The sequence below is a fragment of the Silene latifolia genome, chromosome 3, assembly GCF_048544455.1.
Source record: "Silene latifolia isolate original U9 population chromosome 3, ASM4854445v1, whole genome shotgun sequence".
Classification (NCBI taxonomy): domain Eukaryota; kingdom Viridiplantae; phylum Streptophyta; class Magnoliopsida; order Caryophyllales; family Caryophyllaceae; genus Silene; species Silene latifolia.
Window position 1 is genome coordinate 38,331,732 of NC_133528.1, and position 24,831 is coordinate 38,356,562.

At 36.7% G+C, this 24,831-nt stretch overlaps 1 protein-coding gene across 1 annotated transcript; it reads right to left on the reverse strand.

Moving 5' to 3' along the window:
• Positions 1–20,290: 20,290 nt before the first annotated feature.
• LOC141648957 (uncharacterized) lies at positions 20,291–21,950 on the reverse strand. The gene is made up of 4 exons (XM_074457663.1): positions 21,708–21,950; positions 21,412–21,537; positions 20,769–21,320; positions 20,291–20,719 (listed from the first exon to the last, which is right to left on the reverse strand). Exons 1-4 carry the CDS (start codon positions 21,948–21,950, stop codon positions 20,291–20,293), a joined length of 1,350 nt encoding a protein of 449 aa, XP_074313764.1.
• Between the last annotated feature and the right edge of the window lie 2,881 nt (positions 21,951–24,831).

A 24,831-nucleotide genomic window follows, 5' to 3' on the forward strand; every position in this document is an offset into this window, starting at 1 on the left:
AAAATCAAAGTCGTTAAAAAATTAAGTTAAAAAAAAAAGCACAATAACAGCATAATAACACGAGGTAAAAAAATAAGAGTGGAAAAAAATTCAAGCAAAAAAATATTTGGTACAAAAAGAAAAAGAAAAAAAGGTAACATAATGAGAAAATTAGAGAAAAACATAAGAGAAAAAAAAATCAAAGTTGTAAAAAAAGCATAATAACACGAGGTAAAAAAAAAAGATAAAAAAATTAAAGTAGAAAAAAAAAAGAGTAGCACTAGAAAAAAAGAGAAAATAAATTAAATAACAATGCTTTTATATGACAACTAAGATTAATCTTGGCCACTAATCTCTAATTTAATCTAATGGTTGAGATTCCCTCAACTCACAACTCACCATAAGAACCAAAATCACCAAATTCAATCTCTCTCTCTCTCTCTCTCTCTCTCTCTCTCTCTCTCTCTCTCTCTATATATATATATATATATATATATATATATATATATATATATATATATATATATATATATATATATATATATATATAGAGAGAGAGAGAGAGAGAGAAGAGATCAAATGAGTCCACCATATATATATATATATATATATAAGTCCATAAGTTCTATTAAGGGCCCTTGGATGATGAAAATGGATGGTCAAGATCAACCCCAAAAAAGTGTGTTTAATGCCTAATCTCACCATCTCTCTCCTGCCTCACTAATCCACCTTAATTAATCACTAATTTACTATATATTTGTTTTCCACTCAGACACTCACCCATTTCTCTCTCATCTTACACATTTCACTCCTCTCTTCTCTCAAACCCTCAATAAAAAAACCCAAGTAAATAAAAACAACCCAAAAAATCCAAATAAATAAAAAACCCAAAAATCCAAAAAAAAAAAACACCAAATAAATCAAAAACCCAAACAAATCAAAAATACAAACAAATCAAAAACTTCTCTTCCTCATACACCACCACCCCACCCGACACCACCCACCACCACCACCCACCGTCCCACCACCACCGCAAATCAGTAACGTTTTTTATTTTATTTTATTTTTTTCCAGATTGTGGGTCTCTTTTTTATCGTTTTTTTTTTCCAGATTTTATGTTAAATTTATTGTTTGGAGTTGTTTTATTTATATTTGTTAATATTAATCTTAGATATATATATATATATATATATATATATATATATATATATATATATTTATATAAGATTGAGATATTAGGAAAGATATTATTACGGGTATCATAATAATATCCTATAGAATAGTTTAGGAATATTCTTGGATTATTATCCAAGACGGTCTGCTATATATGTAACCGATTTCATTAATAATAACTCACCTCATTATATCTCATTATATGTCTGACAACACTATATAATTATATTGTAAATTCTAAATTTAAATAAATCTACAAAATGTGTAACTCTCATTTTCGTTCATAGCTTTACCAAAATTGTTAGGAACTAGAGTTATTATTAGCAAATGTTGTAGATGACAATAATGTTCGGATCCAAACATACGAAAGATTTTGAGAGAAAACTTTCACCCACCATTCCACTTCCCTTACCCTTCCCTCTGCCCTTACCTCCATTTTTAGTATCTGAGCCAGGCTTTAATGATCGTTTACATAATGTACTACTGATGTAACAAGGATTTTATGAGCCCTAACTGTGAAAAAATCCAAAAAAGTTCCATATGTGAGGGTTGTCCCACATTGATAAAAGAGGAGAAGAATTACCACTTTATAAGGCAAGGGGCTACTCCCTCTATCGCCAATTGGTTTTAGAGTGGAACCCTCTTGGGTCTACGTTGTGGACTCTTTCTCCTCCGTTTGGGTGCGGCCCAGGCCCGTTGTTGAATTTAACACGGTATTAGAGCCCATGGCTAAAGACCTGGGTTTCATGGGCCAAAAGTTTGCAGTCGGACGAGCAAAGTTGCTCAGTTGAATTTGTTCGGTCTGAGTTAATACTGGGCCATGTTTGCAGCTGGACGAGCAAAGTTGCTCAGTTGAATTTGTTCGGTCTGAGTTAATACTGGGCCATGTCTGTGTGAAAAGTGGGCCTCACATGTGAGGGGGAGTGTGAAGAAACCCAAAAAAGTTCCACATGTGAGGGTTGTCCCACATTGATAAAAAACCTCTATCGCCAATTGGTTTTAGAGTGGAACCCTATTGGGCCTACGTTGTGGACTATTTCTCCTCCGTTTGGGTGCGGCCCAGACCCATTATTGAATTTAACACTAACATTATATAGTTGATTTTTTTCAACAGTTAGAAAGGAAAAAAAAAAAACTTGTATATTTGTAACATATGGTGATTTTAGAAAAGATTAGTCAACAAGCTCATTTTGGTGTTCGGTGAATACTACTACCTCTAATTTTTTGTTTTCTTATTTCATTCCATTTTTTTTAAAAAAATAACAATTTTTTAATCTTAATCTGCTAATTATGTAACACTTAACTAATTCTACTAAAGTAAAATAGGTTGGTTAAACCTTCTAATAAAATATGTCTTTTATAATTTAGTATTTCTTGGTATAAAGGGAGCCACGAGGGTGATTTGATACTGACGGGATCTGAACCCAGAAGATTATCACCGCTTCTAATTTTATGAACTAACCGAGTTGACATCTGTTTTTGTAATCTATGTTAGAGTATAAAACCAATCTTGGGACTCCAACTATCAATTTAAACTTTTGTTTGAGATGGTTTCATGACATGGTATTAGAGTCAGTGTGATCAAAAGGGTCACGGGTTGAGATGGTTTCGATCGCGATGGTCTACTCTGAAAGTAATTTGTTAATTATTAAACAAGACGTAAGTTATTTAAATGTAAACTAGGCAAAACAAAACACATCACATAGAAATATCATTAGTCTCATTGTAGACGGGTATATCTGTCTAAAGATATAGACGGGTCAAATATATCACCCACCATTCAACTTATTGTTTGTCTTATTATGAAATGGTAATATCTGTACATCTAAAATGACATTTTGTGATAAAAATAATTGGTTTTTATCTTGTTAAAAGACTAATAATAAAAGAAAAAGAGGTAAGACCATCCTCAAGCAGTGGTCACGCTAACTAGGTCACGACCCGATTTTACTCTTAATTCCACCTTATTAACCTTGACCTATTTTCACCCTCCCAAGCAGAAGGTCGCGACCTAGGTCATCAACCCAATCATTTTCCACTTCACAACATTTCCAATCATACCCCACTATCATATTATATACTTTTTTTATTATTTTTTTATTGTTCCACAAATCAAATTTGGAGACATAGGAGGTCACATAAGTGGTCAATTTGTGACCAAAGTGACCAAGTTTGGTCACAAATTGACCTTTGGTCACAAATTAACAACTTTGGTCACCAATTAAGTACCATAATTACCCCCATTAACCATGACCAAGCAAGGTCATGACCAAGCAATTGACATTGCTTGGGGATGGTCTAAGAGTGCAGTAGGACTGAGCAAATGCAGTCATTTAAGGCTGTGGTAAGAAGATTAAGAGACAAGAAAATCTAGAAAAATCAAAGAAACAGCCAAGCCATGCACACGAGTGTATCAGTCTTGTCTTTAGACTCTTAGCTGAATTTCATGTGTGGCATCTTTCTCTTTTCATTTTGTGGCTTTTATTACTCCAACAACGTGCCCAAAACTCATACTATAAACGACAAAAAAACACAAATAAGTTTATTCTATTAATATTCTCTCATTTTTGGTTAATAATTTATTTATTTTTTGGATGTTTCAGTTAATAGTTTACGTTTCTATTTTCGGTATATTTTATTATATACTTTATCTTTAATAATAATATTAAAAGTAATTTCCCTCTATTTATACCTTGTCTTCGTGTATAAAATATATGTAAATATTTCGTTGAGATTTCGTGAAACAGAGGAAGTAATAATATATTAATGATATGAATGTAAAATCAAGTCAATGCAGGTTATATATTGTCTTTTAGTACTGGTAGTGAGTGACTGGGCCAGCAGACCAAAATATGAGATCCAAAAGAAAAGCAAAATGTGCGTAATTAAGGTGATTACTAGTGCTGAGCATCTTGTGCAGTACTCCGTAGTTGTTGATGGGTATGGCTCGATGCATCTATGATTGAAGCCAATTTGTATAATTTCATGTTTTGTGTGCCTATTCAACTTTGTTCTTTTATTGTGTTTGTCTCTATTATTAGACTCACGGCTATAAGCAATGTGTTAAGTGTAATTTTGACTTTGTGAGTATTGCTACAAAAAGAGACTTATCTGGATTGGATTATGATCGACCATTATTTTAATATTATTCAGTTATATTGTACGAAAGTGTTAATACCTTGTTCTCGACTCCTACTGTATTAGTTAGTGTCTATAGTGTTGTATGATATTGCTCATTTTGCAACTCTGGGAGTCTTTTCCTGTTAAATTCAACAACGGGCCTGAGCATACCCAAATAGAGGAGAAACAGTCCACAACACAGATCCAAGAAATTCCACTCTAAAACCAATTGAAAATAAAGGGAGTAGCTCCTAGCGTTATATAGTTTCTCTTCTTTAATTCTCCAATATGGGATCTTTTCATGTGAAACTCATATGGGTCGGAGTCTCAACATTTCCAAAAGCCTCGTACTTTTAAAGTTACTAGATACTTAAAAAGATACTCCTATTTTTCTATCATTATATCACTGACGTGGGACACGAGTTTGCACCGCAACTAGCACATCATTTGACAGATCATTTTGTAGTATAATTTTTATCAAGGTTAATTAAGTTCAGGTCTAGAACTCTAGATGGAATTGTAAAGATTTGGAAGGTTTTTGTTTCAGAATAATCACTTGTGGCTATTTAATTGTATTGAATCATTTTGAATCAAGTTATATCGGGGTTTAGATCAATTTTATATTGTAATTTTCAAATGAATAAAAACGCTTAAATCAATCCAAGTTAGGTCATTCGAGCTGGGTCAATATTATTGGATTTTCTTATGAGTTTGTAAGTTAGAGGATATTTAAGTTCTAAATATAGCAAAGAAACTTTGTTCTTGTTTCTTAGATATGGAGTACTCCGTATATTGTAAGGATATCATCATATGATCATTAATTTGAACTGAATTTACCAATTACGTAATAGAAGATGGATAATAACTATATTATCGCCCTACAATTTTGACCGAAAATACTTAACTTGACCTTAATTTTAATGCATTTCTATGCTAAGTACCCTTGCTCTACGATTAATTTGCATTTATATACTTTACTCACGGCTTTGCTAGATTCCTGTAGTATTTCACGCTTTTTTAGGTGAAGTAAGAGATCGAATTAAGGCCGGAGCCAATTACAAGAAGGGAAGTGAAGAATTGAAGCCGTTTTGATGCATTTCTAAGCTTCATAGGTGTATCCACTTCAGGCAAGGCGCAGCTAGGACTCGTAGGGTGTATCTTTTTAGCCTTATGGGCGTATTGGACTAAGCGTGGGTGTAACGACTTTAGGCAAGGTGCAACAAGACCTTGTAGGGTGTATCTTTTTAGCCTTATGGGTGTAATTTTTGGAGCACGGGAGTAACAGAGGTCCATCCAGCGTAACTCCATAGCGGCCGGCCACTACAAGAAAAACCTATTCGGGCGACTACAAAGGGCGACTGAAAACAGTCGCCAAAGGCAATTAGACGACCGAGAGCAGTCGCCCAATACCAGTCGCGAGCATTAGTCGCCTAAAAGAAATAGGGCGACTGAATAAATAGTCGCCTAATCCACAAAATGGCGACTCACATTCGTCGCCAAAATGGCGACTGAAGGGGCTAATAGTCGCCAGATTGGCGACTGACATCTGTCTTTAATTGTTTTTGTCAGTCGCCAATTTGGCGACTATTCTCCCCTTCAATCGCCATTTTGGCGACGGATATCAGTCGCCGCCAATACACCTGAGTGGATCAGAAGCACTCTGTTTTTGGACTCTATTTTGGCGACTGATATCCGTCGCCATAAATATATTTCAGTCGCCAAAATAGCTGGGCATATGTAAGAGAAATCGTATTTTGTACCCTACCAAATCATAATCAAACCTGCATACAGAAGCTAAACCAGCAAGTTCGACAACATACACCACATGAACAACACGAACATCTCATATATTGAAAATGAGAATGTATTCAAGTTTACATAACTACCGATATAAACGGTTCATTAACCTAATCAAACCAAGTTTTTAGCATTTGGGGAAGGGAGAGATAAATCAACTACATTGAAAGCCCATACCGGCTCCACTACTGCCCCCTCTCCCAAACGGATCATTTGGGTCGAAAGGGGGACGAGGACCGGGGTTGTAAGTGGAGAAAAAGGCTTCCATGGCACCAAATTTTTCCTTCATTAACCACATTTCCTCATCTCTTGCGGCATTTGCTCTTCTTTCTTCTTCTAGTAGAGCTTGTAGTTGACTTGTAATTCCCGGCTCATATGTATTCTTCGGCATTGAAAGCGACCTTCTACTTGGTTCTTTGTAGAACACCCCTTTGGCAGCTCCGGTTCCGTACACCATACCTTTCTTGAAGCCTTTAACCAAGTCAAACCATATCTCATTATCCGGCTTTTGGGAGTTGGCCTCTTTCTCACGCAAATATGCATCCTATCAATACAAAAGCTATTATTAGAATATTCTAAAAAATTATTATACAAAATAAATGAAACAAAAATATTGTCTAAGTTAATAATAATAAACGTTTGAAACTTACATATAGTTCCTTGTCTTTCGGCTTAATCCAAACCCTTGTACCATGGTCGGTGAGTTTGGAATGCGTGTCAAGAAAGAGTTCCTGTGTCGTGACCATCTTATCCTTCTTCTTATTTCCCTTCTAAATAATCAAAACATGCATATAAGAAACTTTGAATAAATATTCTTAAGTTAGTAAGCATAAAAGAAGGTTTTAATTAAAAAAATATAAGCATAAATATTAATATGTAAACTTACACCCAAAACACTATCCAAGAACGATCGTGATCCCCCGTAATTAGTAGGCTCGGCCACTCCTTTCTCCTCCCCTTTTATTGATTGATGCTTGGGTTGACTTAGCCTGAACCCGGGTAATTCACGTTGCTTCAAGAGATCCTCATATGCTCCACCTACAATTTAAAATCGTGTTATTAGAAAATATAAAATCGTATTAAATTATATAAAAAATTAAATACAAGTAACAAAACTAATTAAATACCTTTCATATGATCTGGCTCTTTCTTTCTCTTGGCAACCTTATAGATGTTGTCCCGATATCGTTTGGTACTGATATCGTTGTACCTTTGACGGACAACATACTCTAATCCATCCGGCCAAGCAAAAGATTTCTACAAAAAAATAAAGTATCAAGTATTAGTAAAAAAAATAGCATCGTGATTTACAAAAATAAAGTATCAAGTATTAGTTAAAAAGTAGTAAATACTAGAATTAAATCAATTAAATTATATAAAAGAAAACATACCCGAAAGAATTGAAACATTGCTCTTTTTGTTCAGCAGTAGCCTTGATCCAACAAGTAGGAACATGACCCGTCATCTTCTACTTTGTACTAGCAGTAACTCCTCGTACAACTGTTTGATCCTTAAACCTAAAATACAATTTATTAGAAAGTAGCAATATGCATTTATTATTTAAAAAATGAATAATTATAAAATAACAAAGAATAACACTTACCATAATCCCGCCGGATCAAGTATCATCCTCCTGTCGTCGGTGTACTGGATCTCGTATCCCGGGTCTAACTCCTCATCCTCAGCCTCAACCTCCGTCGTCTGCTCAACCTCCGTCGTCTGCTCCTCCTCACGCTCAGATGTCGACGTACTAAGGCGTCTAATACTACCGCCTCGCAGCCTACCTTGACCTCTTGCCATCTTCAATCACACAAATAAAATTATTAGAAAGTGTTAAAAACATGAAAAATATTAATAACATAAAAGTAACATGTACATAACTATAACATATTATAGAACTATACCAAATTAATCATCATCCTCATAGTCTTCTTCACCATCCTCATCGTCATTATCATCATCATCATCATTATCATCATCATCATTATCGTCATCACTATCACCATCATCATCTTCCACATCTGCATCCTCCTCCCCTTCCTCCTCCCCCTCCCATCCCTCTTCCAACTCAATATTAACCTCATAATCTTCCTCCTCTTCCAACTCTTCACCCTCTTCATTATCATTCTCGTAAATGATTTCATCAGTTGGAGACAAAATTGTTCCATTTGATACTACTTCTTCTTGAAAAAAAGTTGTATCAATTTGTGATCGTGCCTTTGTCTTAAAGATTGCACACCATGCCTTTTGATTTCTATCATTTATCGTGCTTGGATAAGGTGCAAAATACACTTGGTGAGCCTGATGTGCTAGTATAAATGGATCATACTTAGAGTATGTTCGAGTACGATTCACTTCTACAAGTTTGTAACGTTCATGTACCCTCATTCCAGCCATGGAATTATCCTTCTAGTCACACTTGAATAAGACAGTTTTATAAGCACGGTCACGACCATTATAACATATCTCAAAGATATCCTCTATTATATCATAATACTCATTATCATCAAGAGAAGAAATAGTAACCCCATAATTGCATCTAGCCTTACCTTTACCGTGGTTGAATGTTTGGAAATTAAATCCATTAACTGAATATCGGTTCCACATTCTAACCATTCGTGAAGGACCAAAGGCCAAACTTCTTATCAAATCATCTTGGATATTCAACTCAATAACATGGTTCTGAAACCATGTTGGAAATTTCTCTTCATGTTTATCCCAAACTTTATCCTTGTTCACATTAGGATGTTCCTTGATGAAATCGTTCACAAACTCTGTTTCATATGACTCCAACATCTCACAATTAGATAGAACGTAAAGGTGGGCACGATGATACTCCTTGTCATCCAAATATCTTGTTTCCCCATTTGATGAACAACCTTCACCATCATGAGTTTGAAAAAACTCGGGTAAACTTGTGTCAATTTCATCCACTTTATCAACATTCAAGTTTCTTGCTTTGGTTTCTATATGTTTTTCAAAGTAAAAAGAACAAAAATTTGCAATCTCTTCCGTTAAATAGGCATTGCATATAGAACCTTCCACCATAGCGTTGTTGCCAACTTTTTTCTTCACGTGATTAAGAAACCTATACAAGATGCATTGATCGATGAGGTATGATTAATAGAGTTAGTATTAAATTATTTAATTATATAGAATAATAGTAATTATTATAATTTCAAATAAAATTAAACTAGCTAGAACTCTTACCTTTCAAATGGATACATCCATCTATTTTGGATGGGTCCTCCAACTTTGGCTTCATAGGGTAAAAGGACCGGTAGATGCTCCATGGACTTAAAAAATGATGGAGGAAGGATTATTTCAAACTTACACAATATTTATGGTATTTGCTCTTCGAGGCGAATCATGTCATCAACACATATTGAGGAGGAACATAAATCTCGGAAAAATTGACTAATCTCAACAATTGGATTCCACAAGGTAGTCGGGAGGAAGTGTTTCAAAGCAACGGGTAATAATCTTTTCATGAAAATATGACAATCATGACTTTTCAAGTCATGCAACTTGAGCTTCTTAAGATCAACCCATCAACTAAAATTTGATGCATATCCATCAGAAAACTTCAACTTTTGTAACCACTCACACAATACCTTCCTTTGAGCTTTGTCAAGAGTAAAAATGGATTTTGGCTTAGACCCGTCTTTGCGAATATGCAATTTGGGACGATCACAAAACTTCTTTATATCTTTTCTTGCACCAATAGTATCAGAAGTCTTTCCTTCTACATCCATAATCGTGTGAATCAGTAGCTCAAAGAAGATCTTTTCTATGCGCATTACATCCAAATTGTGCCTAATTAACATTGTTTTCCAAATTGAATAAGAAGAGAGATGATTTAGAGAGAGAAGTAACCTGAGTTCTTTGCAATGGCGAAGACTAAATCCAAAACAACTCAATCTAATTCATCAACTACAAATCAATCTAAATCGTCTAATTCAATACCAACAAATCAATCAACTACTAATAATAATATACAATCAAGTAATAATCAAAAACAAAATACAAATAATAATTCTAATAAAAGTAATAATACTAATGATCGTACTGCAGAAATCGCAAAAATTCGCGCGGAAGTTGCCTCTATACTGCGTCGTGCTGGAATTGAGTATGCGGAGGAAGAGGTGATTACTGTGGATTCTGGGATACCGGTTGTTGAGACTGCTGAAGTGATTCAATCGCCTGCGGAAACTCGGATTGCTGAGGAGAAACTGGAACCAATTGCTGAGGAAGTAGAATTGGAAGCATCGACAGGTAATATCTCAAAATTACTGCAGATGATGTTCAGGAGGAAATTGATTACTGGTCCTTAGCAATCTATGGTTATGTTATGGGTGCGAATCCGCCTTGGGCTGCAATGGAGGGTTATTTGAGGCGTGAATGGCGAGATTATGAAATTACTAAGATAGCTTTTCTACCTAATGGTCTCTTTGTAGTAAGGTTTGCTAAGTTGGAGCATCGTAACCTAAAGAAGGGGATGTTCTTATTTGATGGGAAACCTGTTATAATTAGGCCATGGGAAGCTAATACCAAAATAACCAAGGTTTCTGTTAAGACTGTTCCTATATGGATCAAATTGGTGGGTTTGGACCTTAAATTTTGGGGGGCTAAATGTCTTGAAAAATTGGCATCTACGGTTGGAAAATTTATTCGTATAGATGATCTGACTATTGAGAAAACACTTTTGGGCTTTGCAAGGGTTATGGTGGAGGTAACTATAGATCAACAGTTTCCTGATAAAATCAAGTTTGAGGATGAATTGGGTCAGGAGGTTACTGTACTGCTTGAATATGACTGGTTACCAATCACATGTACGAAGTGTAAAGGGATAGGGCACAATGCAAAACAATGCAGGAAAGGGACTGGTTGGGTACGCAGACCTACACAACCAGTGAGAGTGCAACAACCAAAGCAGGTTTGGAAGAAGAGAGAAGTAGGGGAAACAACTCTAAATCCTACAGAGTACCCCCAGCTTGTGAAGGGACCAGTGATCACACAAGCTGTGGAAAATACTCAGGGGACTGCATCTAATGCTACTGCACAAGGTAACAAGAATGGACCTAAAGCTAATGGGCAAGGAAGTACTACAGGCATGTCCACACCAACTATTACACCACTACCTGCTACCATGGGGGCAATTTACACTCCTGCTAGGATCCTTACTCGTATGACAAGGCATGAATCACGATTACCAGTGAGGACTGAAGGAGGATTTGTGGCTAATTTCCGTGCTGACCTTGCTGCATCTGGTGAAATGGTTGATAAAGGAGGGGGAGGGGAGGCTTTGGCCTCTCATGGGTAGTATTGGAGCGTGGAATATTAGGGGCCTAAATAGTATTACTAAACAACAAGACATTAAGTGGCGTCTACATCAATCTAATGTGGACCTATTTGGGCTCCTTGAGACCAGGGTGAAACCTGGTTCTCTAAATAAAGTTGTTGATAATCTATGTAATGGATGGTCTTATATCACTAATCATGGGCATCATGAGGGTGGTAGAATTTGGGTTATGTGGAGGAATCAGAAATATTCTATTACCATACTAGACATGGAAGCTCAGTTCATTCATCTTAAGGTTAGGGATCTGGTAACTGATATTGAATTTTATGTCACCTATGTTTATGGCTTCAATAAAATAGAGGAGAGATTGCCTTTATGGGATGCTTTGATTAGGAATACTGTTGTGGAACCTTGGATTGTCCTTGGTGATTTTAATAATGTCATGCACTGTGATGAGAAAATTGGCTTGCCTGTCAAGGATGCTGAGATTATTCCTTTTCAGAACACAACTGCTGTGTGTGATCTACATGATATTAAATGCACTGGCTCGTTTTTCACTTGGAACAATAAACAGCCAAGTGCCACTAGAGTCTTTAGTAGAATAGATAGGGTGCTTGTGAATGAGGCCTGGAGCACTAAATGGCCTGATTACTATGCCTACTATGCTCCTGAAGGAGATTATGACCATTGTCCTTGCTTTATTATTGGTGGTGACACTCATTTGCCAAGGAAGAAACCTTTCAAATTTTATAACATGTGGACGGGTGTGCCTGATTTTATGGAAATTCTCAAGAATGGATGGAATAGGAGGATTCATGGAACCCAAATGTATATTGTTGTGAGGAAGCTAAAGATGTTGAAGCCTGATTTTAAAAATTTAAACAAGGAGTTATTTTCTGATGTTGAGAAGAATGCTGAGGTAGCTTTGAACTTGCTTATGGATATTCAGAATCAGTTGCAGCATGATCCTACCAATAGAGAATTGATGGATACTGAATATACAACTAGAGCTAGCTATCATATGCTGGCTAAGGCTAAGGATGAATTCCTTAAGCAAAAAGCTAAAGTTGAATGGGCCAAGGAGGGAGATACTAATTCTGCTATGTTTCATAGAATCATTAGCCAAAGACAAGTGACTAATAAGGTCCTTCAAATTGAAGACTCTGCAGGAAATGTTTGTAAAGAACCTGAGAGTATTATGCAAGCTTTTGTAGAGTATTATGAGGAGTTACTTGGCACTCAGAATACCACTACTGGTTTTTCTCAGGGGATTGTGACTAATGGGACTTGTGTGCAAGAAGAGGATTGGGAGGATATCCTGAAGATACCTAATATGGAGGAAATTAAGAGTATAGTCTTTTCTATTCCTGATGATAAAAGCCCAGGTCCAGATGGCTATTCTAGTTGTTTCTTCAAAGCTGGTTGGGAAACTATCAAGGGTGATGTGTGTCATGCTATTCAAGATTTTTTCCAAACTGAGCAGCTGCTAAAACAGGTTAATAGCACTAATCTTGTGCTGATCCCAAAAGTAAACCATCCCTGCTCTGTTAAAGAATTCAGGCCCTTAGCGTGCTGCAATACCATGTACAAGATCATTGCAAAAATTCTTTGTGCTAGGCTGGCTCCTGTTCTTCCAAAAATTATCAGTCCTAATCAGGCAGCTTTTATCAAGGGTAGGAGTATCATGGGCAATATTCTGATAAGTCAAGATTTGGTGAGACTATATAATAGGAAGAGTGTTTCTCCTCGGTGTATGCTCAAAGTGGATCTTAGGAAAGCATACGACTCCATTGAGTGGGAGTTTATTCATCAGATGCTCATAAGTTTGAATTTCCCACCCAAATTCATCAGGTTAGTCATGCAATGTGTGACCACTACCACTTTCTCTATTGTTCTAAATGGGAACACTTATGGATTCTTCAAAGGCAAAAAAGGGATTAGGCAAGGAGATCCCTTGTCTCCTCTTTTATTCACCATCTGCATGGAATATTTGAGCAGAATGCTAAAGGAAGTGTGTACAGGACCTAGATTCTCCTTTCATTCCCTTTGCAGAAGTCTTAAACTGACCCACCTTATGTTTGCAGACGACTTATTGTTATTCTGTAAAGGTAACATAGCTTCCATTTTTACTATCCTTGAAGTTTTCTCTCATTTTACAAAGGTTTCTGGACTACAAATCAGTAGTGAGAAATCTGATATCATCTTTAATGGAATTCCTGCTGGTTTGGAGAAGGATATTCTGTTGAACACTGGCTTTAAGAAGGGCTCTCTTCCCTTTAAATATTTGGGTGTCAATATTTCTCACAAAAGATTATCAAAGGCTGATTGTAATTGCCTTGTGGAAAAGATGGTGTCTAGAATCAGGGGTTGGAATAAACGGAAGATTTCTTATTCTGGAAGATTAACTCTTGTCAAATCTGTGCTTGCTACCATTCACAATTATTGGGCGCAAATTTTCATTTTACCTGCGGGTGTGATGGACAAAATTCAAGCTCTTTGCAGGAATTTTTTATGGGAGGGCACAGATGAATATTCTAAAGCCCCTTTGGTCTCATGGAAGACTGTGTGCAGGAGTAAGGAAACAGGTGGACTGGGGATAATTGATGGTAAAATTTGGAATATAGCTGCAGTGGGCAAACTGGTTTGGTGGTTAGTTAGTAAAAAAGATCATCTCTGGATTTTATGGATTGATAAGGTTTATATGAAAGGGAAACATTGGAGGGATTACAGTCCTAGTACCTCAAGCTCGTGGGCCTGGAGAAAGGTTTGTGAAGTGAAAAATAGATTTAGAGATGCATATGTTGCAGATAAATGGATGGGTACAAATGCTGAATACACTATTCAAGAAGGATATAACTGGCTTCTGCAGGAACAGGTTAATAGGGTACCTTGGTTTCATGTGGTATGGAACAGGTTCAATACTACTAGTCATTGTTTTAATTCGTGGCTCATTCAGCAGAAGAGACTTCTCACATTAGACAGATTAATCAAGATGGGGATTACAAATCAAGGAACTTGCTTTCTATGTGCTGCTCAGCAGGAGGATCATGATCATATTTTTGGTACTTGTATTTACAGCAGGCGATGCTATAATCATCTACTTGACTGGTTGGATATCAGTGTGACTGGAATTCCTAGTCCTATGGGGATGCTGAAACTGAGGAATTGTTCTGGCTTCATCAGGAAAATTCTAAGTGCTGTACTCGTAGCTACTCAATATCAGATATGGAATGCAAGGAACACCAGTAGGATTCATCATTATGTGATCCATCCTATGGCGATTATTAGAACTGTGAGACAGGTTTGTAGGATGAAATTGATGCACTGTACTAAAGAAGGAATTAGGCAGGAGGATATCAATTGGTGTATGCAACGAGGGTTGCTATAAAGAGGATTAGGAGTCATGCTTTATTCTAATTATGTAATGATATATGACTAGGTTGTATTGGTGATACCCATTTGGGTGGTGCTTAATAATACTTACATTTTCACCAACATTGTTTTCCAATACGGAAGGTCCCAAAAAATGCTTCTTTTAAACCAACCGTTCTTTTTCTTTTTCAACTCTTTAAGCTCTGCTTCGGTACCATCAATATTAGATGGCAAATCACATATCATCTCCCATATCTCATCACCCGGTAGTCGATCTGGAGCATCATCAAACACCTCTTTACCTTTTTTGAAAGCTTTCTTGTTCCTCCTAAGTAGATTTCTCTCTGATAAGAAGCATCTATGGCAATAAAACCAACTCATTTTCTTGGAATTCGGAAGCCAAAATGCTTTGCTCTCGCCCATGCAACAAGGACATGCTTTTTGTCCCGCGGTAGACCATCCAGATAACATACCATAGGCGGGGAAATTATTTATTGTACATAAAAGTGAAGCTTTAAGTTGGAAATTTTGCTTGTTGGACAGATCATATGTTTCCACCCCAACTTCCCATAAATGTTTCAACTCTTCCACCACCGGTTGTGAATAAACATCCAATTTATCTTTTGGGTTTTTAGGCCTGGGATATAGTAGTGTCAAGAAGATAAATTGTCTTTTCATACATAATCAAGGTGGTAAGTTGTATGGTGTGATCATCACGGACCAATAAGAATAATCCCTACCAAACAAACCGAAAGGGTTAAATCCATCCGTACACAAGCCAAGTCGCACATTGCGGGGTTCCTCGGCAAATTCGGGATAAATCTAATCAAATCGTTTCCATTCTTTTCCATCACTTGGATAACACATCTTTCCCGGAGTACGTGGATTTTCTTTGTGCCATCTCATTTGTTCGGCAATATTTTTCGTTGCATACATTCTTTGAAGTCTTGGAGCGAGAGGAAGGTAAAATAATGGGTTCAGTGGTATTGGTTTCTTACTCTTTCGCCCCTCTTATTACCCTTCTTGCCTTTTTTTCCCTTCAAAACAATATCCCCTCACTTGTCTCATATCTATCCCTTTGACATTTTTTGCACTTTTCAAGCAAAGCATCCTCTTTCCAAAAAAGCATACATCCATCGGGACATGCATCAATCTTTTGATGCGGTAACTGGAGACCTTTAACTACTTTTTTGGTATTGTAGAAATTTCGGGTCATGACGTTGTTATCGGGGATAACATCCTCAACCAAAGAAGCAATACCATCAATGACATTAAATGGCATATTAAACTCACATTTCAAGGTTACTATCCTAGAAGCGGCTTGTAACAATGTCAATTTGCTCCCTTCATATAACGGTTTTTCTGAAGCATTTAACATGTCAAAAAAGGCTTTTGCTTGTGGATGTGGCGGTTCTTCTTCACTCATTGATACATGGTCATCATTATTGTAAATAGTAGATCCCAATGCATCAACTACCATATCTCTATATGGGTTCTCATCAATTTGTTCGATGTGAGGTTGTTCGTTAATTGGAAAATATGATTCTCCATGAGAAATCCAATTGTAATAATTTGGACAAAACCCATTTGTATAAAGATGTTCTTGTACCTCAATGTCATGTAGGTATCTCATATTTTTGCATTTGGTACAAGGACACCTAAGTTTATTTTCTACCAAGTCATATTCATCTTGTTGTTTAGCAAATTCAATAAACTCGGTAACACCCTTAATAAATCTAGCGGTAGGACGTCTTTTCTTATTGTCTAACCTTCCTTCATACATCCATGAACGTTCCAATCTTTTCATTTTAATCTAAACAATAAACCAAAAACCAATTTTTAACAATAATATTATTACATACAATCAAATTATCACATTATAGTCCACATTATACTAATATTATACTAACTTTACCAATAACCCATACTTCACATTATACTAACTATACTAATTTTTTTACACAATACTAATACATACTAACTTGAACAATATCAACATTATACTAATTTATCACATTAATTATATATACTCCACATTATACTACCATTATATTAACTTACTACCTCTAACTTGCTACCTTAAACATTACTAATATCATACTAATACACACTAACTTCAACAAAATCAACATTATACTAACTTATTACCAATTATGTCAATCAACAACACTAACATTATCAAAATCATCCTTCATTTTACATCATAATCCCCAATTTCTATAAACCCTAACCCCAATTTATACAAATCCTAATTAAGTAACAATTAAAAGAATAACAACATCAATAAGGCTAACAACATTATGTTAATATAATTATAATCACTAAATCTACAAACAAAAGACAAATTAAACTAAAAATTGAAATTAGAAACAAATTAAACAAACCTTGATTAATTTGAATAAAGTGGAGAAGAAGAAGAGTGCTATAGGGGCGGCGGATCAGGAGATGGTGGTGGTGGCGCTGGTGGTTGCGGCGGAATCAGGTGTTGGTAGTGGTGGTGGTGGTTGTGGCGGAATCCGGCGAAATCTCCTTTTGAGTTTTTTTAATTTTGGTAAAGTGTATGAATGTGGGAGAGGAACCTGTGTTCTGCTCTCTATTAATGAATTTGGCGACTGAATTTGGCGACTGACAAAGGTAGTCGCCAAATTGGCGATTGACTGTAGTCGCCAGAGGTAATTTACGTTCGCCAAAGTTAAATGATGGTGTGATTTTCGTAGTCGCCAAATTGGCGACTGAAGTCAGTCGCGCGCCGGAGTTTTTTTTTTTTTTTTCAGTCGCCCAATTGAGGAATTCTTGTAGTGGGCATATCAATGCACCAGATGGACCCGTGATTTGGGCTTTGTTCAGCTTTTAACTCTTGTAATTGTGTTTTTAGGCCCTTTGTATAAATAGTTAAAACTCTATTATTGCAACATAACTAGATACACTTTAATTTAGATCCAAAATTGGATAGTTGGAGGAAATTTGGGGAAGAAATTGGATTTCATCTTGTTCTTCAATAATTCAAGCAATTAATTCAATAATCAAGTTTATTTAATTCATCTTTGTTGGTATAATTTCTTTGCCTCTCTTTAATTTTTTGTCTTATTTTATCAATTTCATTCTCCTTAGTTTATGTTTGTCTTATTTTTTAATATTTACATTACTTATAGTTAAAGTTACCACCATTTAGTTTAATTTCACTTTAATCAAAGTTTAATTAGTCTATTATCATCATCCTGATTACTTATTGCATGATTAGCTTTAAAAATCAATTTAATAACATGTCAATTGCTAAATTGTCAGCCTTTATCATTTGTTTTGTCTTAATAAACATGATTATTGCATAGGCCTTTCACTAGGACTCGATTGACCCCAACATGAGTGGTTTATTTGATTGATTCCTATAAATATAGTTGTTGGGGTGGATTAGTAAGGGTAGGCTAGAGGATTGATATGATGAGTTGGTCAATTGTGGGTAATGTTGGTTTGTGACCCTTGTCCACCAACGAAAGTTGGTTAGGTCGGGAATCGGGTACCCGAAAATTGGACCTATTGCTAACCTAGGTTGAGGCCGAAAGGGAGAAACAAGGGAGGGTACCTCTAGACTAGTGTTTGAATTCGACCTTCGAGAGAAGGAGTTGGATGACCCGGAAAATGATGAGGGCTTAAAGTGCAAGTTTCTAGGGTAGTCGGGTTTCTACCTAAGGACTCCAACTTCCGAGACCGAAAGGGAGGGGGGTTGGGAGAACTAGCGTCCTAACGCGAATCCAAGAGGGGGGTGTTAGGCGAATTAGAGTCATCTCCTCCTTAGGTATCACCCCAATAGCTAGTCAAAGGGAATCATGATAATAAACTCGGATGGTTGGTGGGAAATCGGGTCCTAGACCTTTATTTCTATTGAATTACAACATTTGCATTTAGTTGCTATATTTTCATATCTAATTTAATTGCACTTTATTTTTATTTAATTTAGTTGATTAGATAAAAATCAAACTTAACCGTTATCGACTTAGCTAATTTAAGCATATAACTAGAACTAATCATTATTGCATAACAAGCTCCCCGTGAATTCGATCCTCAAGTGCTACAACAACACCGTACATTTGCGGATTTAAATATACACATCAATGGATCTGATTTTATGGAATTTTAACTAAAAATACATCATTTTCCAAAGTTATTTTCATGGTGTCTCACACATAAAAAAAATTGTAAAAAGAAGACGAAAACAAGAGTGGTGATTCATAAGATGGTGGTCCTGGCATTGCGGCTTGCACGACTAAGTTGTCGAGTAATTTATCAAATACACCCTCCTCAAATACACTTTTTTAAAATAACTCCCACCTCAAATTTTTTTATTTTTTTACACCCAACTTAATGGCTCCGTTTATAACTTGCACCCAATAACGTTTCCCGGCAGCTTTTCCGTCAGTTTTTAAATTTTTTGAGTTAAAACCTATTTTTTTGGACCATTTTGCCCTCATTTCCTCCTTTATAATTGCGTTGTGTTCTTCTTTCTAATTCCCCCATTCATTCTCTTCTTTCTCTTTCAATCCTTCTTCTTTTCCTCAATTTTGTTTGGATTTTGTTTCCTTCATTGTATTCTCATTCTCTCTCAAGGTAAATCATTCTCCATTGTTTGGATTTGGTTAACTTTTTTCATTTTAATTTCGATATGGTTGTTGGTAATTAGGTTGTGATTTTGATGTTGGTTTGATTTGTCTTCTGAAAATTAGGGTTAGCTTGCCAATCAAAATGTCAATTGAAAGTAGCTATGAAAGCGATCATAATGATGGCGTTGAAGAGCAACCAGAAAATGTCTTTGTGGTGTGCGGTTGCCATTTTGACGCCTGGTACTAATGACAATCCAGGAAGACGTTTTGAGAAGTGCAAGTTCTCTAACCCAACAGGTGGTATGGTTGGTTGTCGTTGGTTTCGTTGGCATGATCGCGTTCAAACTGAGTGGCAGAAAGAGATAATCAACAAGCTCAAGATGGAGAAGAGACTTGTTGATTATGAAGTTGGTTGTTTGAGTCGTGAAATACAATGGCTTAAGGAGGATAGGAAGAAGCTACAATTTGAGATTGAAAATCTGAAGAACAAAGCCTTCATGGCAAAGTATGAGAGGGGCGATTATTGTTTGACTTGTCTATGGTAGTGTTTGCTTGTATGATGCTCATCATTTTCATAGTAGTTTGTCGTATGTAAGTCTGAGTATCTATGTTTAATGTAATGGCAACGACAATGTGGGTTTTAAGTTCTTAATGATAATGTCAGACCTTATGTTCTTCTTAATTGCTTGTTCATTTTAATTGCTTGTTCATTACACGCTGCAATTTTTTACATTGCATTTGGTTATTAGCACAACAAAAGCAAGTTCACAAATACTGAAATATTGATAAACCAGAAACTGATGAATTGCATTACATCACAAAAGCAAGTTCACAAACCTTACACAAGTCCAACTAATTGTTCATAAGTAACAAAAGCAGGTTTAGAAATTTGTTGAATTGTTCATAAATAAACCTTACACAAGTTCAATAACAATAGCATTCATGACTTTGATCAAGACTGGCGCCATGCTTGATTTCCTTGAACATTAGAAGCTTGGGATAAAAGCTCTGTGAATGACAATGAAGTAGGTGCAGCAGTGTTTGTTGATGGCATAGCAGTGGAGGTGCTTGATGATGCTCCATTGAGATGTGCTGTTTTCCATGCTTCCTTTTGGGCTGCCCTTGCCCTTGCTTTCTCTCTGATGTTCTTTGCCCATTCAGTCTTTTTTTGTGGTCTGCCACCAGGTGCCCTCACAGCAGTGTTTGGTGGTGCAGCTGGGTTTTTGCAAGTTCTCTTGTAGTGACCTGAGCCTCCACAGTTGCTGCAATGTTTAGACCTCTTCCCTCTCTTCAGTTGCTGTTCTTCATTCTCTCCAGCTTCTTTTCTTCTCTTCTTTCCCTTAGGTCTTCCTGGCATGGTCCTTAAGGGTGGTGGTAGTGGCTGCGGCATAAAGAGGTTCCCAATGTTTTACCCCAGGCATAGGGGAAACTTTGTTGGCATAGGTGAGCATGTACCTCTCCTTTGAATAGAAATCATCCACATAGTTTTTTGGGTCCATTCTCTTTTCCAAGAGACATGCCATTGCATGTGGGCAAGGTAAACCAGTTAAGTTCCAATGGTTGCACCCACAAGTCTTGTCTAACAAGTTCACAACAACTTGTTCCCCTCTGAGTTCCACCTCAAATTCATGCTCATCAGATTGCATAAAGGTAGCAAATCTGGACTCATCCTTTGCCCAGTCTAAGTACTTATCCACATATGGCATCACTCTCCCTTCATATGATTTAGCACCCTCTCTCTTTTGACATAATCTTTGCATAACATACTTTCTCATCCATTCTAGTTGTGTAAGTATAGGTTTATCTCTAGCTTCCTTCAACACAGCATTAAATACCTCACACACATTGTTTAAGAGAAGGTGTGACTTACAGGTAGTGTCAAATGCATGCCTAGACCAATGCCTTGGGGGAATGTCATTCAAAAAAGACCATGCATCTCTTGATAATAGCTTCATGCCCTCCATTTCTTTTGAGAAATCAGCCTACACATTTTAAGATACATAGATACACTGTAAGAAATAACAGTTAAGAGTAAACATAAAAAAACAAGTGCATTAGAGAAGGCATGCTTACCCTTGTCATAGCTCTGGCTGCAGCCCAGAATGTTTCTTTGTATAACTGACCACTGAATCTCAATTTCAGATTGGCCCAAATGTGTCTTGCACGAGAATCGATATTGGCCTTTGGCACCACAAGTAGCTAGGGCATCAATCGGACCCTTCTGTCATCGTCGACATCACTGTAAGCCCTTCCCCCTCTACTTTGCCTATATCACTAGCTAGAAGCTCCAAAACCAGGTCCAACTGTCCCTATTCTCCACCTCAACCACCGCCCATGCTACTCGGGAATATGTTATTGTTTGCATCAACCCCAACAGCAACCAGACATATGCCAGGATATACACCCTTCAAATGACATCCATCCACTCCAATTATAGGCCTGCATCCTTGTATGAATCCTTCTTTACAAGCTTTTAGGCAGACATAGAATCTTTTGAATATAGGTGGAGGCCTCTCAATATTGTCACACACCACAAATGCTGAACTACCAGGGTTGTACTTCAATGTTCTTTGCTGCATACTCCCATACTTTGGCATATTGATCCTTGCCATTACCATGAATCATGAGCCTTGCCCTAGCTCTTGCCAACCAACATCTCATGTAGGTTACATGAACTCCTAGCTCTTGTAGTACATGTTTTTGGAATTTCTGTAATTTCCAGTCACTATTGTTTCTCCAAAACTCAACATACTTCCGAGCTAGGTACTCAGACCCCACTTTTCTATTGTAAGTGGACATTACACAATTATGCTTCAAATGTAACCCTTGATTATCCGAAAAATTCTTCTGTCACATCCCTAGCATGTACTCGAACTTACAGGATTCTTAATCCCACAAACACACTTTGGAAGCTTTGACCTCTTCTTGTTCCACTCACACTTGCACCTATTGTAACAATGAGTCTGTCACCTGTCCCTTCCATTGTGTGAGTAGTAGAAGTCATAGCCATTTGTCACACTATGCTGCACAAGGGCTTTCCTAAAAACCTCAACACTAGGGAAGTTTAACCCTAACCTCAGCTTTATAGGCTTGCTAAAGTCATGGTCAGGGTTAAATGTAGGGTTAGATGTGCCCTCATCATCATTATCAGATCCAACCAGGCTTCTCAACTCCTCTGAGTCATAATCCAAATCTGCCTCCACATTGACATTCAAGTCATCAACTCCATATAAAACCTTCTCTTTTGCTTTTGAAGGCTCAAGTACATTTATTTCTTTTCCTTTCAATTCTTCAATGCCTAAACCAGTTTCTACTCCCTTTATAGTTAAGCCAAGTATCTTGTTTTTCAAATAAGTCATCACTCTTATTTAAACCAATATCAAATTCATTAAGACCAAAATCTTCTTTGCCTTGCTCACTCAACTCGTAATCACCGAAGTCTTCTTCTTCTATTATGTTTTCAAGCAATTTCTTCCTACCCTTTCTCAGATCTACTTTCTTTCCTTTCTTCTTTAGATCTGCTTTCTTCCCCTTCCCAAGATCTACTTCTTTCTTCTGGCCCTTTCTCACAACTACCTTCTTCACCTCCTTTCTCACAGTTGCTATCTTCTTACCTTTACCTTCCTTTGTCACTTCTATGCCTTCATTCACTTTAGCTTTCCCTTTTCTGTCCCTTTTTTTATGTCTTCCTAGCTCAATAAACCCGGATTTACTACACCATTCAAACAACCACTCTCCCGCTCGGACTCCACATCCGAATCCCTTATAACAATCCCAGTGAGCACCAAAGTTTACCTTCCTCCTCAAGGGTAACTTCTCCCAAAGCGGTGGCCTCATTTACAATAACAAGGTCGGTTTTTGTGATCTTTTTTGGTGAAGCTTCTGTGGTATTTTTGTGTTGTCGAGGGCTTCTTCTTAAAGATCTCAGAGTTGCATTAGTTGGGGTAGGTATTTGTTGGGTGGGTGCTTTGAATTGGATTGGGATGGGACAAAGAAGGCTATTTTGAGCCTTAGTTTTTTGTTCTGTAGTGCATAAAGAAGTAGAGGTACTTCCCATCAAAGCATCTTTACTTGGTGGGACCACTGTTGCACTTTTGGTCTTTTCTGTTTGTACTATAGTTGAAGTAGAAGCAAGAGATTCTCCATTAAGGGTTCGATTATCCACATGATCAATGTATTGGTAGTCTTGCATAGAGTCTTTACTAAATTGATTAAATCAAAACAGGAAACCAATAACCCTTTTCCATTAGCATCCCTAATACTCCTCATTGGTCTTTTATACCAAATTTCTGAGTCATCTCTTCTAGTTAATCTAAGAGCCAATTTCTTAAACATCTCTACGATTACATCATCAAACAGAACACCGGTTTGAAGATGCACAAAGACCACATAGTCAAACTTCCCTTCGTGAACCTTAAATTGACCACCATGATTGACACGCAAAGTCATCCTAGTAGGAGTACTTTTTGAAGCCATTTCCTATAACAAAGGACAAAATCAAAGATTGGAAAACCTAAACTAAGAAATACTAAAATTAGAATCATAAACCCAGAAATACAAAACCCCAACACCCTAAACCCAGAAATAGATAACCCAGAAATTAGGATGCTCAAAATTAAGCTTATACAATTATCGGATTACAAACCCAGAAAATAAAGCTTCTACAATCAACATTATTGAAGACAAAGGTTTAAATCAAAAATAACAAACAAAGAAATTCGAAATAAGAGATAGAATGAAAACTTACATAAATCAATCCTGATGAATGAACAATCCCTCGAAAATTAGGGTTTTAAGCGGAAATTTGGGGAAAATTTAGGGGAAATTTCAAACTGGGATTTGGGAAGATGGGATTTGGGAAGATTTTTGGGGGAATTTTAACAAGTGTTATGTTCAACAGGTGGAATAAGGGAGGGAAATGAAGAGTCATGGCTTTTTAAACACGCGGGGGCATTTTCGTCATTTCACATGCCTTTTCACCTGAAAACGGTTATGGGTGCAAGTTATAAACGGAGCCATTAAGTTGGGTGTAAAAAAATAAAAAAATTTGAGGTGGGAGTTATTTTAAAAAAGTGTATTTGAGGAGGGTGTATTTGATAAATTACTCTTTTCCAAAGTTATTTTCGTGGTGTCTCACACATAAAAAAAAATTGTAAAAAGAAGACGAAAACAAGAGTGGTGACTCATAAGATGGTGGTCCTGGCATTGCGGCTTGCACAACTAAGTTGTCGATTAATGTCGCACATAAAATAATCAATCTGTGGCCGTGTGGACGGTACCAGAAAATACTACAACATGTCTTTTTACTTTGTTCGGTTCCGCCATTATATTTGACGGTCTTTACACCATCAACGTGGCGACTGCTGTGTCCTATATGAATAATAAATGCATTCAACTTCAAGTATTAGGAGTAACAAACTAACAAATGCATTCACAAATTCTATTATTCACAAATTATATAATAAGACGGTCTTATATTTGAGATGTTTTTTT

Bases quoted from the DNA above. Each gene is read 5' to 3' on its own strand.
- LOC141648957 (XM_074457663.1), bottom strand. From the start codon at position 21,950: ATGGCAAGGATCAATATGCCAAAGTATGGGAGTATGCAGCAAAGAACA. The intron at 21,538-21,707 runs GTTGATGCAAAC...TTGATGCCCTAG, and splicing joins TATGTCTGGTTGCTGTTGGG to CTACTTGTGGTGCCAAAGGC. The intron at 21,321-21,411 runs GTAAGCATGCCT...TAAAATGTGTAG, and splicing joins CAGCCAGAGCTATGACAAGG to GCTGATTTCTCAAAAGAAAT.